General features: G+C 40.9%; 1 protein-coding gene across 1 annotated transcript in view; it reads right to left on the bottom strand.

The window, feature by feature from the left end:
• Positions 1-626: 626 nt before the first annotated feature.
• Positions 627-12,932, bottom strand: part of Plek (pleckstrin) — a 33,041-nt gene continuing 20,735 nt past the window's right edge. The window contains exons 7-9 of the mRNA XM_020177428.2: positions 8,444-8,527; positions 7,610-7,679; positions 627-6,354 (exon numbers count right to left, since the gene is read on the bottom strand). Coding sequence (XP_020033017.1) covers positions 6,218-6,354; positions 7,610-7,679; positions 8,444-8,527 — 291 coding nt within the window. The 3' untranslated portion in view covers positions 627-6,217. The remainder of the gene's footprint in view (positions 6,355-7,609; positions 7,680-8,443; positions 8,528-12,932) is intronic.

Genomic DNA, 12,932 nt, shown 5'->3' with positions numbered 1-12,932 from the left:
TTACATTTACTTACATGTGTATACATTGTTTAGGCCACTTCTCCCCACCCCAACTGCCCCCAAATGTTTTCTCTTTCCTTTGTAATTCCATCTGCCTCCTCTTCTCTGCCTTCCTACCCACCCCAGGAAGCCACTGTTTCTGTCACCACAGGGTAGTGTGTATTTTACTGAATTTTATATAAAATTCATATATATATGATACTCTTTTATATCTGATTTGTTCACTCAGCATACTGATTTCGAGCTTCATCCATGTTGCAAAATAGCTCAGTAGAATTCCCTTGTATGAATAGACATTATTTTTCTACTAATGTTTTATTGGATATTTGAGTCATTTCCTCATTTTGACTATTACAAATAAACTTGTGATGGTCCTTTATGTACAAATTTGTATGGACATATGCTTTTGTTTCTCTTGGATGCATAGCTAGGAATGGGGTGGATGGTATATGTTTAACTTTTTAAGTAACTGTCAAGCTGTTCTCCAAAGTGGTTGTACTACTTTACTCCACCACCCCCACCTCAGCAGTGTAGGAGTTTCTATTCCTCCATACCTTTGTCAACACTTGGCATAGTCAACCTGTGTAATTTTGGACATTCTAATAAGTGTGCAGTGGTATCTCATCCAGTCTTAATTGGCATTGCCATGCATTTATTTTGTAAAGTGCCATCTGCTTTTTTTAAATTTTTTTTGTTTTCTTATTATTGACAAAATATGGCATTTGATCATGTAGCAGATTTTTCCAGTGTATGCATTCTGTGCTTGTCATCAGTAGAACTAGGTTTTTAATGTTTTAAGTACAGACAGGAGTACACAAGTATATGTATTTGTGCAATACATACCTACATAACCCCCCACCCCACACGCTAATCAGCACAGGAAAATGTTTTTCAATATCATGCTAGAGAATAAAATGTCCAAAAACCTCAAAACCATTATCAGCAGGGCACAGCAACTCTATATCTCACCAGAGAGATTTGTTTTTAACAAAGAAAAACCTAGAACCCAGTGTTGTGTCTGGGTGTGGCCTCATGGGAAATGTTACTGCAGCTGAGAGGACACTAGTGGACATAGCAAAGAAAGAATTCTCATGGCAACAAGTTGATGGCCAAAAGGTAGTAATAGGTAAGTTAAAAGGTAGTAAAAGGTAGTAATAGCCAAGTATGTCCATGACAGAGCAGACCACTTACGCGAATGGATTCAGAAATCAGGCAGACGGCCTTTGAATCTCCCACTACTGGCTTAGGGATCTTGGGCAAGTTGAAACTAAGTTGTTTTCTTAATTTGCAAAGTGGTGGTGAATCCTCCTCACATGATTTAATGTACAAATTAAATAATAAATTTGCAGCTGTGTGGAAAGATTCCTGGTATTCATAGTCAGCTATAACTAAGTTCTAGCCATTGTTATGAAAGGGAAGTTTAATGAGACAGTTAGGACTGTGAAGTAGGACCAACCAGACTTGATTAGAACAGCATCAAGTCTAGGTGTGTACAGTCTCCTTATTCAGCCTGATAGTCATTTCATTCTAGTAGAGATTAACAGAGTACCTGCTATGCACAAGCACTGAACTAAAGGTTAGGAAAGATTGAAAAGATTGTAAGGCAACCTAAAGAACACAACCTTAAAACAGGAAACACGGTCAGTGGTGTCTGTCAACCTGATTACATAACTATCTCTAAATGTCTGGTGCAAATAAATAGTAGAGAAATTAATTAAGGGGAAGTACAGAGAATGAAACAGGAGGTAAGGCATTAAGCTGGTGGTGCCTGAAGGAGAATTAAGAATGAGTGAGCAAGAGAGCCAGGGAGGCAGAGAAGGTTCTAGGCCACGAGCTCAGTGGGCGAGACAAGGCTCAGAAGCATGACTTTTCTCCTGCGGACCATCCGGGTCGGTATGGCTGGGGTAGAAAGTGAGCAAAGGAGAAATCCTTTTGTAAAGGAAAGTTAGAGTCAGGTTTCAAAGAGCTTCAAGTGCTAGATAATTGAATCAATGTCTAATGTGTAAATAGTTGAGGATCAAGTAATTTGTTGGTAGTTTTTAACTTTAATGTTGATTTTTAAATTACCCATCTATTAAAAAAGAAGCAGGGAACTAATATAGGCTCAACTGCACACTTATGAAATCAGAATCCCCTACAAGTCACATGGCATGGGTGGGCACTCAACAAGTTCTAGGTTCCATTCTTCTGACCTCTCTACCATAGAAGACACTCATGGTAATCTGGGCTCTTTGGCAGTGACTTTCAACTTTCAATCTACATCAGAATTGCCCGGGAATTCTTTCACTGAACATGTGCACATGTGACTTATAACTAACAGCAATACTATTTTCATTTTAGCGACAGAGAAACTGCCATAGTATGCATCTGGAATATTCTCCAAAGGCCCTCATGTGGCAAAGGCTTGGTCCCCAGTATGGCTCTATGGGGAGTGGGAACCTTTAAGAGAGGGGGTCTAATGAGAGGACTCCTAGCCATTGAGGACATGCCCTTGAAGATGTATTGGAACACTAGTCCCTTCATCCTTTCTTTCTCATGTCTCAGCCATGAGTTGAACAGCTCTGCTCAGCCACATGCTCCCTGCCACTATGTGCTACCTCACCTTAGGCCCAAAACTAAAGTGGCCAACCAGCCATGGGCCAAAAAAATTGTGAGCCAAATTAGACATTTTCTCTCTGGGAATTGATTGTCTTAGGCATTTGTTACAGCAACAGAAAGCTGACCAATATAGAATCTAATTCTTAAGAGATGTTGCAAATGCAGTAAGTCTCAGAATGGGGATTTGAATCCAGATCCCAGGCTCCAGAACCACTGCATTTCCCACCATATCACAAGACCTCCCACAAATATCTGTGTGCATTTTTCCCTTTTGAAACTTACCACAGCTCAAATTAAGTGTAGTGAAAATATAGATTCATAAAAGCTGTCTTCTTCCATCCTCCTTTCTCTCCTTCAGTGACATTTAAATTTTATCTTCCCTTTGTCCTGAAACTGGGCCAAAACTAATGAGGGTGATAATTTCACACAGTTTATTTTTAAACAACTTTTAACTTTTCAAGCTTCCTCATAACTTTCTCTTTCCCTCTACAACTTTTCCTAACACACCCTACGCAGTTTCAAAACACTTTAGTCAGAGCAGGACACAAAATAAAATTTGAAATATTAAACAACTACTTGTGTGGTTTTCTTTTTGCCCTAAGGATGAAGGGTGAGGGATGTCTACATCAGGCTTCACACAAAATCTGAAGGAAGTGATGGTGCTCTGTCCTCTTCCAACAAGCACTGAGAATTGTCTCCTCACTTGACTTTTGAAAGCCATTCTCTGTGATAGAACTTCAGCTACTATATGTGCATATGTGTCTCTGTGTCTACAAAAGAAACCTAGTATCTCTCCTTAAATCAGTACTGTATTCTCCACCAGGTATAAGATTCTCGCCTTACCTACTTCTTTCTGTTTTATCCCCCAAATAGCATTAGATTGCTCAGATTGGATATTTTTCTGACTTGTCAATCACATGATAAAAGAAAACATTTACATCCTTTATATATATTTTCTTAATGTCTCCACAGTTGATTTAAAACAATCTATTTTTCTCCTACTCTTAATTAGAATCTTGAGTAAAAGCTGACCACTCTTTCAAGTAGAATGGATACTTATTTTGTACACTCTTCATCCACATCCCTGAGGGTGATGTCTATCACACCAGGGCTCAGCCCCACATGGATTAGCATGTTACTATGTCTAATGGAGCCTGGGCTTGATATCTGAGGAAAAAAGGTTCAAAGATAGCATCTGTATCTATTCTTTAATAGATACAGGTGACAGGAGACACCTTCTTCCCACCAGGAAGGATCAATTGCCAGTGTTAAGCAGTCTTAATGATCCTTTGACTACTTGTCAGGCCACTGTGTACAAATGCACAATTGTGTGATGCAAGCCCCAGGGACAACAGTCACCTAGACTGCTGTGGAGTTGAACTGCACACATCTTGCTCAATTATGCATAAGAAGCTTTATTTTCCTGAATACAAATAGTTTTCTGCAACCCAGAGCTGGTGGCTCACACCCGTACTATCTACTTCGGAGGATGAAATTGGGAGGATCACAGTTCAAGGCCAGCCCAGGTAAATAGCAAGATCCTATCTCAGCCAATAGCTGGGTGCAATAGCACATGCCTGTCATCCCAGAAACTTAAAACAAGAGGATCACCATTCAAGACAACCTGTGCAAAAAGCAAGATTCTGTCTCCAAAATAACCAGAGCAGAAAGGGCTGGAGGCATAGCTCAAGTTACCAGTAGAGCACCTGTCTAGCAAGTCCCCAGCCCTGAGTTCAAAACCCCAGTACTGCCATAAAAAATTTTTTTTCTTCATCCTTAATTGACCCTTTTGCTTCTCTGAACATTGTAATCAAGGTGGTTTATTTTAAAAAAACAGAAATATAGGCTACTCATAGATTTTCCTGTTCCTTAAGCCTTATCTGTTCTTTTGCATATTTTTAGTATTTCCTAGACTGACTTTATTTTGAGAGATCATAAGGTCATAGAAATTATTTGGAGATGAAAGGCAATCTTATTATACCCAGTAAATAAAAGTGAGTTGTAGAAAAGGGGTCAGTAGTGTGAAGCAAAATAGAGTCACCACACCAAAAAGACACTAATGTAAGTCATACTTATTTTAAGACATATGTTGACTCCATATTAATAAATATGTTAACACTGGATGTAGCAAAACTCTTGTGCATTTTCTATGAAGACAATGTGCTAATGGATCAGAGTAAAAGATAGTCCTTTACCTCCGACCACTGGTGAAACAATCTGAGAGTAGGAACAGCCTCATGAACAGTGCAGGGGGATAGAGGGAGGTCAAGAGAAGAGCTGACAAAATCAGGAAGAATTTCCTCTTTGCCTTTCCTTACTGGGGCCATAAAATCAAACATCTGGAGTGGGAAAATGCACCTTGCATGCAAAGCTGGTTCTACAGGTGCTGTCTTTCTCAAAGTTGGAAGAGAATCACTAGTTGGTGGTCAAGGTAAAAAAATTGCAAACATGTTTCCATTTCAAAGTAGGTCAGGTCACACTGGCTCATCACAGGGCCAGGAAGCCCTTAGAACCCAAGTCGGAGCTGCTGTTGCTTGAGCGTAAGTCCCGGACACAGCCCCGTAGGGAGAGCCTGAGCATTGAAGGTACTGTGCAATGCTGGTGGCTTTCACCACAAGCTCCATGTAGAGCTGAGGCTTTTATTGATGATGGTGTATAAACCCATCACCACTCAGCCTGCCTTCTGTCCAGCCTTCCACTCTGCATCCCAGGAGACACACTAGCCAGGCAGCTGCCCAGGGTCCTCACTTATGCAGGGAACACACAGGACTTTTTTTGAACTCATAGATTTTTGGATCACCCTTCCTAATGATAGTAAATGGTAGAGAAATGTTCTAGAAAGGACCAAGGATCTATCCTAAGATCAGGCTCAAGTGGTAGTGGAATGCACCTGCTCTGGGCGACTTCCAGTTCTGGAAATAACCCTCAGTGACTCTTGGCTTCCTTGGGTCTTTTTCTCAGAAGACATAGCTTCCCAGACTGTAAAAATTCAAAGAAGGGTTAACTCAAAAAGCCCCCCTGCTCTCAGGAGGTGTGGGCAGGTATGGAAGGAATAAGAGAGGTTCTCTCTTTCATCATGTAATCTCATGGCCAAGAGCAAGGGTAAGGGGGCTAAAGAGACACAAGGTTTTTGGCTGGTGTTCTCTGGACAGATTGGCAACAGTTTCAAAGGGAGAAACTGTCTCAGGTTTGGCGCAGCTAAGGCCAAGATTTAGCCAAGGAAGGACACCGTTACTGGGTATTAGAATGAATTGTAGGGCATTATTTTGCTGGGTTTTTTTTTTTTGTTTTGCTTTGTTTTGTTTTTGTTTCTTAAGCTGAAGAGGGTCTCAAAGATCTCCTAGTTCACCTCCTTCATTTTCCAGAAGAGGCCCTGAGGTCTGCAGAGGCTAAGTAACCTACCCAGGCCACACAGCTTGGGGACACAGAGAGGTATATAGAGGTACAGCAAGTGAGGTGGTGCAGATGAACATCGAGTGGCACACGGTTAGTTACATTCAGGAAAAGTCTTCCCACCCTTGGGCCCTTTTTGGTTGAACTGTCACAGAAGGGACAGGTCCTGGACTGAGCTTGTCCACCGGCTTCCCTCAGGAGGGAACGAGGACCTTCAGGGGTGTCTTCACTTCCCAGTCCGTGAGGCCGCCTGTATAGCTTTGATCCATTCAGTACGCTCCTTTGGGGTGGCTGCTTGCAAGAAATAATGAACTTCATCAGCTGTGATGATCTCAAACAGGTTATCTTCATCACTCTTCTTGCCTGGTGAAAAAGAAAATGAATAGCCATGCCCATGGGCATTAGAAAATGACCTAGCCTACCCTCCTTCTGCAAGTCATGAAATGCCTGGGTTTTGTTTGCTTGTGTGTTTGTATGTTTTTAGGGTCCTGAGGAAAATACGTTGTTTTTAAGCATAGTAATTGTACAATTATGTATATTCATTGCATAAGTGTATATGTGGCAGTCGTAGAGATGCATATGATATCACGGAATTGTTTTTAAGAAATAAAGTATTCAAGAAGAAACATTTATAAGAAAACTAAATGTCTCACTTTTGTGTTTAATAACTTCTGGGGAGTTGGGTTTTTGTTTGTTTGTTTGGTTGGTTGGTTTTGGTTTTTGAAACAAGATCTTACTATGTAGCCCAAGCTAACCTCGAACTCTCAATTCTTCTGTTTCTGTCTCCCAAGTTCTGGGATTTCAGGCATGCACCACCACACTTATTTTAAAAGTACCTTTCTTCAGCTCATAATATAAAAACTAAGGTTGACCCTAGTACATATATATGTGTATACACATGCATCCATATTTATATACATATACACATACACATAAACAATGAGAACTACCACCAATACTGTAAGTATAGTCTGAACTGGTGCTTGTCAAGAGCTAACCCCCTAAGCCCAAAACAACAAAACAAACCCAGGGTTTGGACAGTCAAAACCACATCTTGCAGTGACTCCCTGTGTCCTCTGTGCCTTAGAAGTCAATCTACAGTCACATGATTATTCCATGCATCAATCATACCTTATAACCTAGATGGGTCCACAGGTCATCTAGTGCAATCCCTCATTTTCAGAGAGGACCTAAGATCCAGTGTAGTGAGGTGGTTTACCTAGGTTCATGTAGCTGGGACCTTACCATATCTAAGAGCTCCCTCTGCTTAGCACACTGCCTGGCTGAACAATTACTCCTCTTTCTGTGGAGCATTTCCTCAATCGGATAAATAAAAGATCTCCTTGAAGGAATGTCATGGTGTCAGGAGCTACCAAACTCTCCATCTAAATCAATTCTGAAGTGATGGATTCTCTCAGCATGGCTCATAGAGTTACTCAAGGCATCTGAGAACAGCTCTTAGTGCCTCCAAGATTTTCAGACAGTAAAGTCGCACATGTTTATGCATGAATAAACACGTTGTTTGGTTGGTTGGTTGGTTGATGGTACCTCAAGATGCACAGGTGTGGGGAGGGAGTCTAAGTAGGCACACCTCTCTCCCACAAAAGTTCATTCTTACCATCTGTGCTGCTCTCCACAGATGTCACCACACAGCCTCTCAAATGAACTGCTCCCAGGGGCTCTTCCCCCTAGAGGAGAGAGAAATTATCTGTCATATTTATAAAGTACAACATATGAACGTACCTTACCCTGTAGGTAGGCATGTCCACGTCACAGACACTCTCTGGTACAGGTCAGGTTATCAAAATAAATAAGAGCAGAAGGATCTTAAAGGAATTCCCTTCAAGATCCTCCACTTTCCACTTCAATGGACTAGGAGGCTGTGTGAGAAGGTGCAAACCAATCTGGACTTCAAATCTGGAGGAAAGTAACAGGAGAGGCTGACATAGTAGTATGATACAGTTTTAGAGGAGCAAAACAAAGAGCCTTGTGCTATAAGCAGAGGCCAAGGACCTACCAGGGCTGTCTTTATGCTTCACAGTTGGCTCCTTCTACTACGGAAAACCCTCTCTTCAACAATCAACAGCCCAAATCACTGGCCAAGTTGGCCTGTAAGAGGAATTATCACTTTTTTTCTTGCTAACTCATGAGTTGGACTAATTGAGTTCCCCTGAAAAGATCAGATTAGGGCAAACAAAAAAATATATTGAGTTACCAAATACATTATCATATAGTGATGTTTTCTTCCATCCCTGAGCTTATACTGGCCTAAAAGACCCAAGAACTCAGATCTTTGCATTGAGAGATGGTAGGAAAAGGAGAAGAAGGATGGGTGGAAAATAAGTGGGAAGGTGAAGGAAACACTACAACAGAGCAAAGGGGAATAGGGACCCCAGGTCATAAATACATGGAGGCTTCTATTTGAATGGATTTATCGGCCGCAGAATCTCACCCCAGCAGGATCATAGTAGTGCAGGTAGGCAGGGTCTTCTCTCAGAATGAACTTTCTCACCTTCCAGTTTTTCCTCCTATGACCCTGTATCCAGTAATAACACAAGAAAGGAAAGGTAAGTTCCTAGCATTATTCTGTACACACAATGCCTAGATAATAAAGTCCTTGCTGACTTGAAAAAAAGGAAGCAAAGACGAAAAACTAACTCAGGAGAACCAGGCCTCAGCCCAAATCTTTGTCAGGAGATAGCCTTAAGATCAATCTATAAACTTAATGGATGATTTAAATTATTTCTAAATTTGCCTTACGGGTTTGATGTGATATAAGACAGTGCTATGTGCTATGTTAGGCAGTGCAAGACATAGAAAGTTGCTTAAGATGTGGTCCTTTTCTTCAAGAAGCAAAGCCCAAATCAAATAATTGGTGTAGGTAATGAGTTTCAAAGGAATTCAGTGAGCTCTATAGAATTGTGGACTTTGTCAAACAATACCACGTAAAGACCTACACTTATCTGCATGGGACACACAGTCAGGAAAGGCCTGGGTGGAAAGACTAAGGACAACACAGAGGTGGAAATACATGAGACACAAGCATACTGGTGAGTAAGACCAGGGTGGCTAGAATTTAGGGCACAAGAGGAGAAACAGAGACCAGGCTGGAAAAGCAGATGGGACTTAGTGAAAACAAAAGGTAGGGGGTGTTGATGGATGGCTTCTCAGGAAAAAGTGAGATTACAATTGCGTTCTAGAAAATTTAATTTGGTGACAAGCTGTAGAATGTTTCATCTGGCTAGATTAAAAAGGAAAGCCAGGAGGACAATACGTAAAGAAGAAGTCATTAGGGAATGATTGCAATAATGAGGCATGAATTTTTTAGGCACTCACTGACTTCAGGTAACAGCAGTAGAAATGGAAACGAATTTGGCTGTAATAGACATGAAAATAGAAGAATAGGGCTTGGCCTTTCTCCATAGAATTAAGCATTGTATGGTGTAGTCTGTGAGTTTTAAGGGCTTAAATTTGTTCCCCAGGGTCCAGAACAGTGCCTAGCACACAAAAGCTGTTCTGTAATTGCCATTAATTATCCAGTTATTTCAATTAGCTTATAGCAGGTTTTATTTTATTTTGCTATTTTTTTCTTTTGTTTTGGCTTGGTTTGGTTTAGTTTTGGTTTTTGAGATGAGGTATCACTAGAGAGTCCAGGCTGGCCTGGAACTCACAATTCTCCTGCATCTGCCTCCTGAGTACTGGGATTATAGGTATGAGACACTATGCTCTGCCATATTAGCTTATAGCAGGTTTTAAAGTGTCGTGGTACGCTAAGATTCCACCTCACCCCTGTTAGAATAGCCATCATCAGCAACACCACCAACAACAGGTGTTGGCGAGGATGCGGAGAAAAAGGAACCCTCTTACACTGTTGGTGGGAATGTAGACTAGTACAACCACTCTGGAAAAAAATTTGGAGGCTACTTAAAAAGCTGGACATCGATCTACCATTTGATCCAGCAATACCACTCTTGGGGATATACCCAAAAGACTGTTACTCCAGAGGCACCTGCACATCCATGTTTATTGCGGCACTATTCACAATAGCCAAGTTATGGAAACAGCCAAGATGCCCCAGCACTGACGAATGGATTAAGAAAATGTGGTATCTATATGCAATGGAATTTTATGCAGCCATGAAGAAGAACGAAATGTTATCATTCGCTGGTAAATGGATGGAATTGGAGAACATCATTCTGAGTGAGGTTAGCCTGGCTCAAAAGACCAAAAATCGTATGTTCTCCCTCATATGTGGACATTAGATCAAGGGCAAACACAACAAGGGGATTGGACTTTGAGCACATGATAAAAGCTAGAGCACACAAGGGAGGGGTGAGGATAGGTAAGACACCTAAAAAACTAGCTAGCATTTGTTGCCCTTAACGCAGAGAAACTAAAGCAGATACCTTAAAGCAACTGAGGCCAATAGGAAAAGGGGAACAGGTACTAGAGAAAAGGTTAGATCAAAAAGAATTAACCTAGAAGGTAACACACACGCACAGGAAATCAATGTGAGTCAATGCCCTGTATAGCTATCCTTATCTCAACCAGCAAAAACCCTTGTTCCTTCCTATTATTGCTTATACTCTCTCTACAACAAAATTAGAAATAAGGGCAAAATAGTTTCTGCTGGGTATTGAGGGTGGGGAGAGGGAGGGGGTGGAGTGAGTGGTAAGGGAGGGGGTGGGGGCAGGGGGGAGAAATGACCCAAGCCTTGTATGCACATATGAATAAAAAAAGAAAAATGAAAAAAAATAAAAAATAAAAAAAATAAAGTGTCGTGGTAAACCTGAGTCTATGATTTCCTACAGAAAAGTCAAATGGTTAAAATAACTTCAGGAGCCAAAAAAAAAAAAAAAAGTACTAGATTGGAAGACATATAGCTTCTACCTTGCCAACACAAAAATATTTGTAACTCCCAAAGCATTACATACTAAGAAGCATACAGATGAATTTTTGACATTTTTCATTGTGTGGTTTTAGCAAACAGGGTCATAAATCCAGGTCAGAGGAATTTAAAGGGAGCTTGCAAGAATGGGCCTAAGTTTTTTGGCTCAGCATTTGGTCCAAAAACTGCAATTCTAAAGAACCTTTTAGTAGCCTGAAGATGGAGCCAGGAACCCTATAGAGTCACATGAGAGGGCAGAAAATATTTCTATCTTCTAAAGCATGTACAAAATGGTGTTTGCAATGCCAAGAAAATTCTATTCTTTGTCCTAATATTGCCCATGAGATAACAACACTGAGGTGGTCACCCCATACCATTTCCTCTTTGTCTGTAGACATGAATGTCATGCTCTGTTGGGCAATTTCTGACTGACCACCAAGTTATCATGAGTTGATGGAAGAGGAAATTTACAGGAAAGATATGAAATCAGCTAGCCCTGGCCAGCTGCCATATTCTCTTGAAGCCCTCACTGACACTGCAATGTGGTGTATCGAACAGTCTGATGTAAGTAGGTGTCTGGTCATCTTTTATTTAGCGAGTTATTCCTGAGGGATCTCAAAGAACGCGTGCATGCTCAGGGTTTCCAAGAATTGTTGCCAAATTGTCAAAGTCATCTACTTAGATTTAATTCCATTCACTTTACAAGTGTTTAATGCCTATCATAGACCAAGGAGGGTGCTGCAGTCTGCAACAGAAACAAGAAAATCCTATGTAATACACCATCCTTCCCCTCAAAGACTCTACAGATGGTTGACAGTTAAATAACTATTATATTTTATTATGACAGAAGAAATTACATAAAAAGGATTCTATTCAATGTAATCTAAGACCACTCATCCTCAACTTGCTCCATTTACCAAATAGGACTATTTCCTCTGAGATGAAAGTGAGACTGGGGGAGGGAGAAACAGTCCTCCAGTTGGACACAGCTACTTCCCACCTGTGAAGTGTGGGACACAGGTATCATTTTTCATGATAAACTGTCTCTGCAGGTTAACTCTGCCTAATCCCAGCAGTAGATATAAGGGCAGTTTACTTCTGGGGGAACTTAAAGGATTTTTTTTTTAATTTCCTCATGTGATTCTGATAAGAACCAGGGTTACTAACCACTGAGCTAAGAGATTACAAACATTAAAGGGAAAGGCAAATTCAAATAACAGGTTTCTCCTTTTACCCCATGCCATCCTCACCACAAAGAATAAGAATGAGGAGAAGAAGAAAGAATGTTAGAAAAGGACCAAATCCCTGAAAACACACAGATCCTGTCTTCTTTATGTAAAAGGGAAGTTTGTGAAGCTATTTAAATAATTGTATTTTGAGAATAGAATAAATTAGAGTTTAAAGGCTAGTTCAGTGGTTTTCAGCCTTGGTTGCACATCAGAATCTCTTGGGAGCTGCAAAAATCTAGGCACTCTGATTTAATTTGCCTAGAAGGCAAGTTTAAGAACTCTCAGGGGATGCAAATGTGCACCAGCTGGGTTAGCTAAGGTAAATTATGTCTACTGAAGCCCAGGTAAAGGAAAGCAAAGGGAAACACCTAAATCAGTGTACTTCTAGTCCCTGTTATTTTCAACATGCATTCAACATGCCAAATTTTGCCCATCCAAGGTCTCCTACTGGGGTCTTTGCCCAAACATGGCTCCAGTCCAGCCCAGATATTATTGTCCCTTTATCAACCTTCATGCTCAGTTTTCCGAAAGCTCCTCTCAAGATTAGAGCTTGGGGCTGGAGGTGTAGCTCTGGGGTAGAAAACTTGCCTAGCACACAGGAGGCCCTGGGTTTGATCCCCAGCACCACAAAAAATAAAAAGATTAGAAGTTGCTCAATCAACTAATTCAAGAAATAGCTGGTAGCAATACAGAATTAGAAGGAATCAATAAAATGAGGAAATAATGCCTTGTCTCAACAACCACCTTCCAGCACCTGAAATCAAGAACCAGGAACACAGATATGTTTGGCAGAAGCAAGGAGGAAGCCAGGGCCAGTGGTGGGC

Source organism: Castor canadensis, chromosome 12 (assembly GCF_047511655.1).
Source record: "Castor canadensis chromosome 12, mCasCan1.hap1v2, whole genome shotgun sequence".
Lineage (NCBI taxonomy): Eukaryota > Metazoa > Chordata > Mammalia > Rodentia > Castoridae > Castor > Castor canadensis.
Note: the sequence above shows the minus strand (reverse complement) of the source record. Positions and strands in the feature narration are given on the sequence as shown.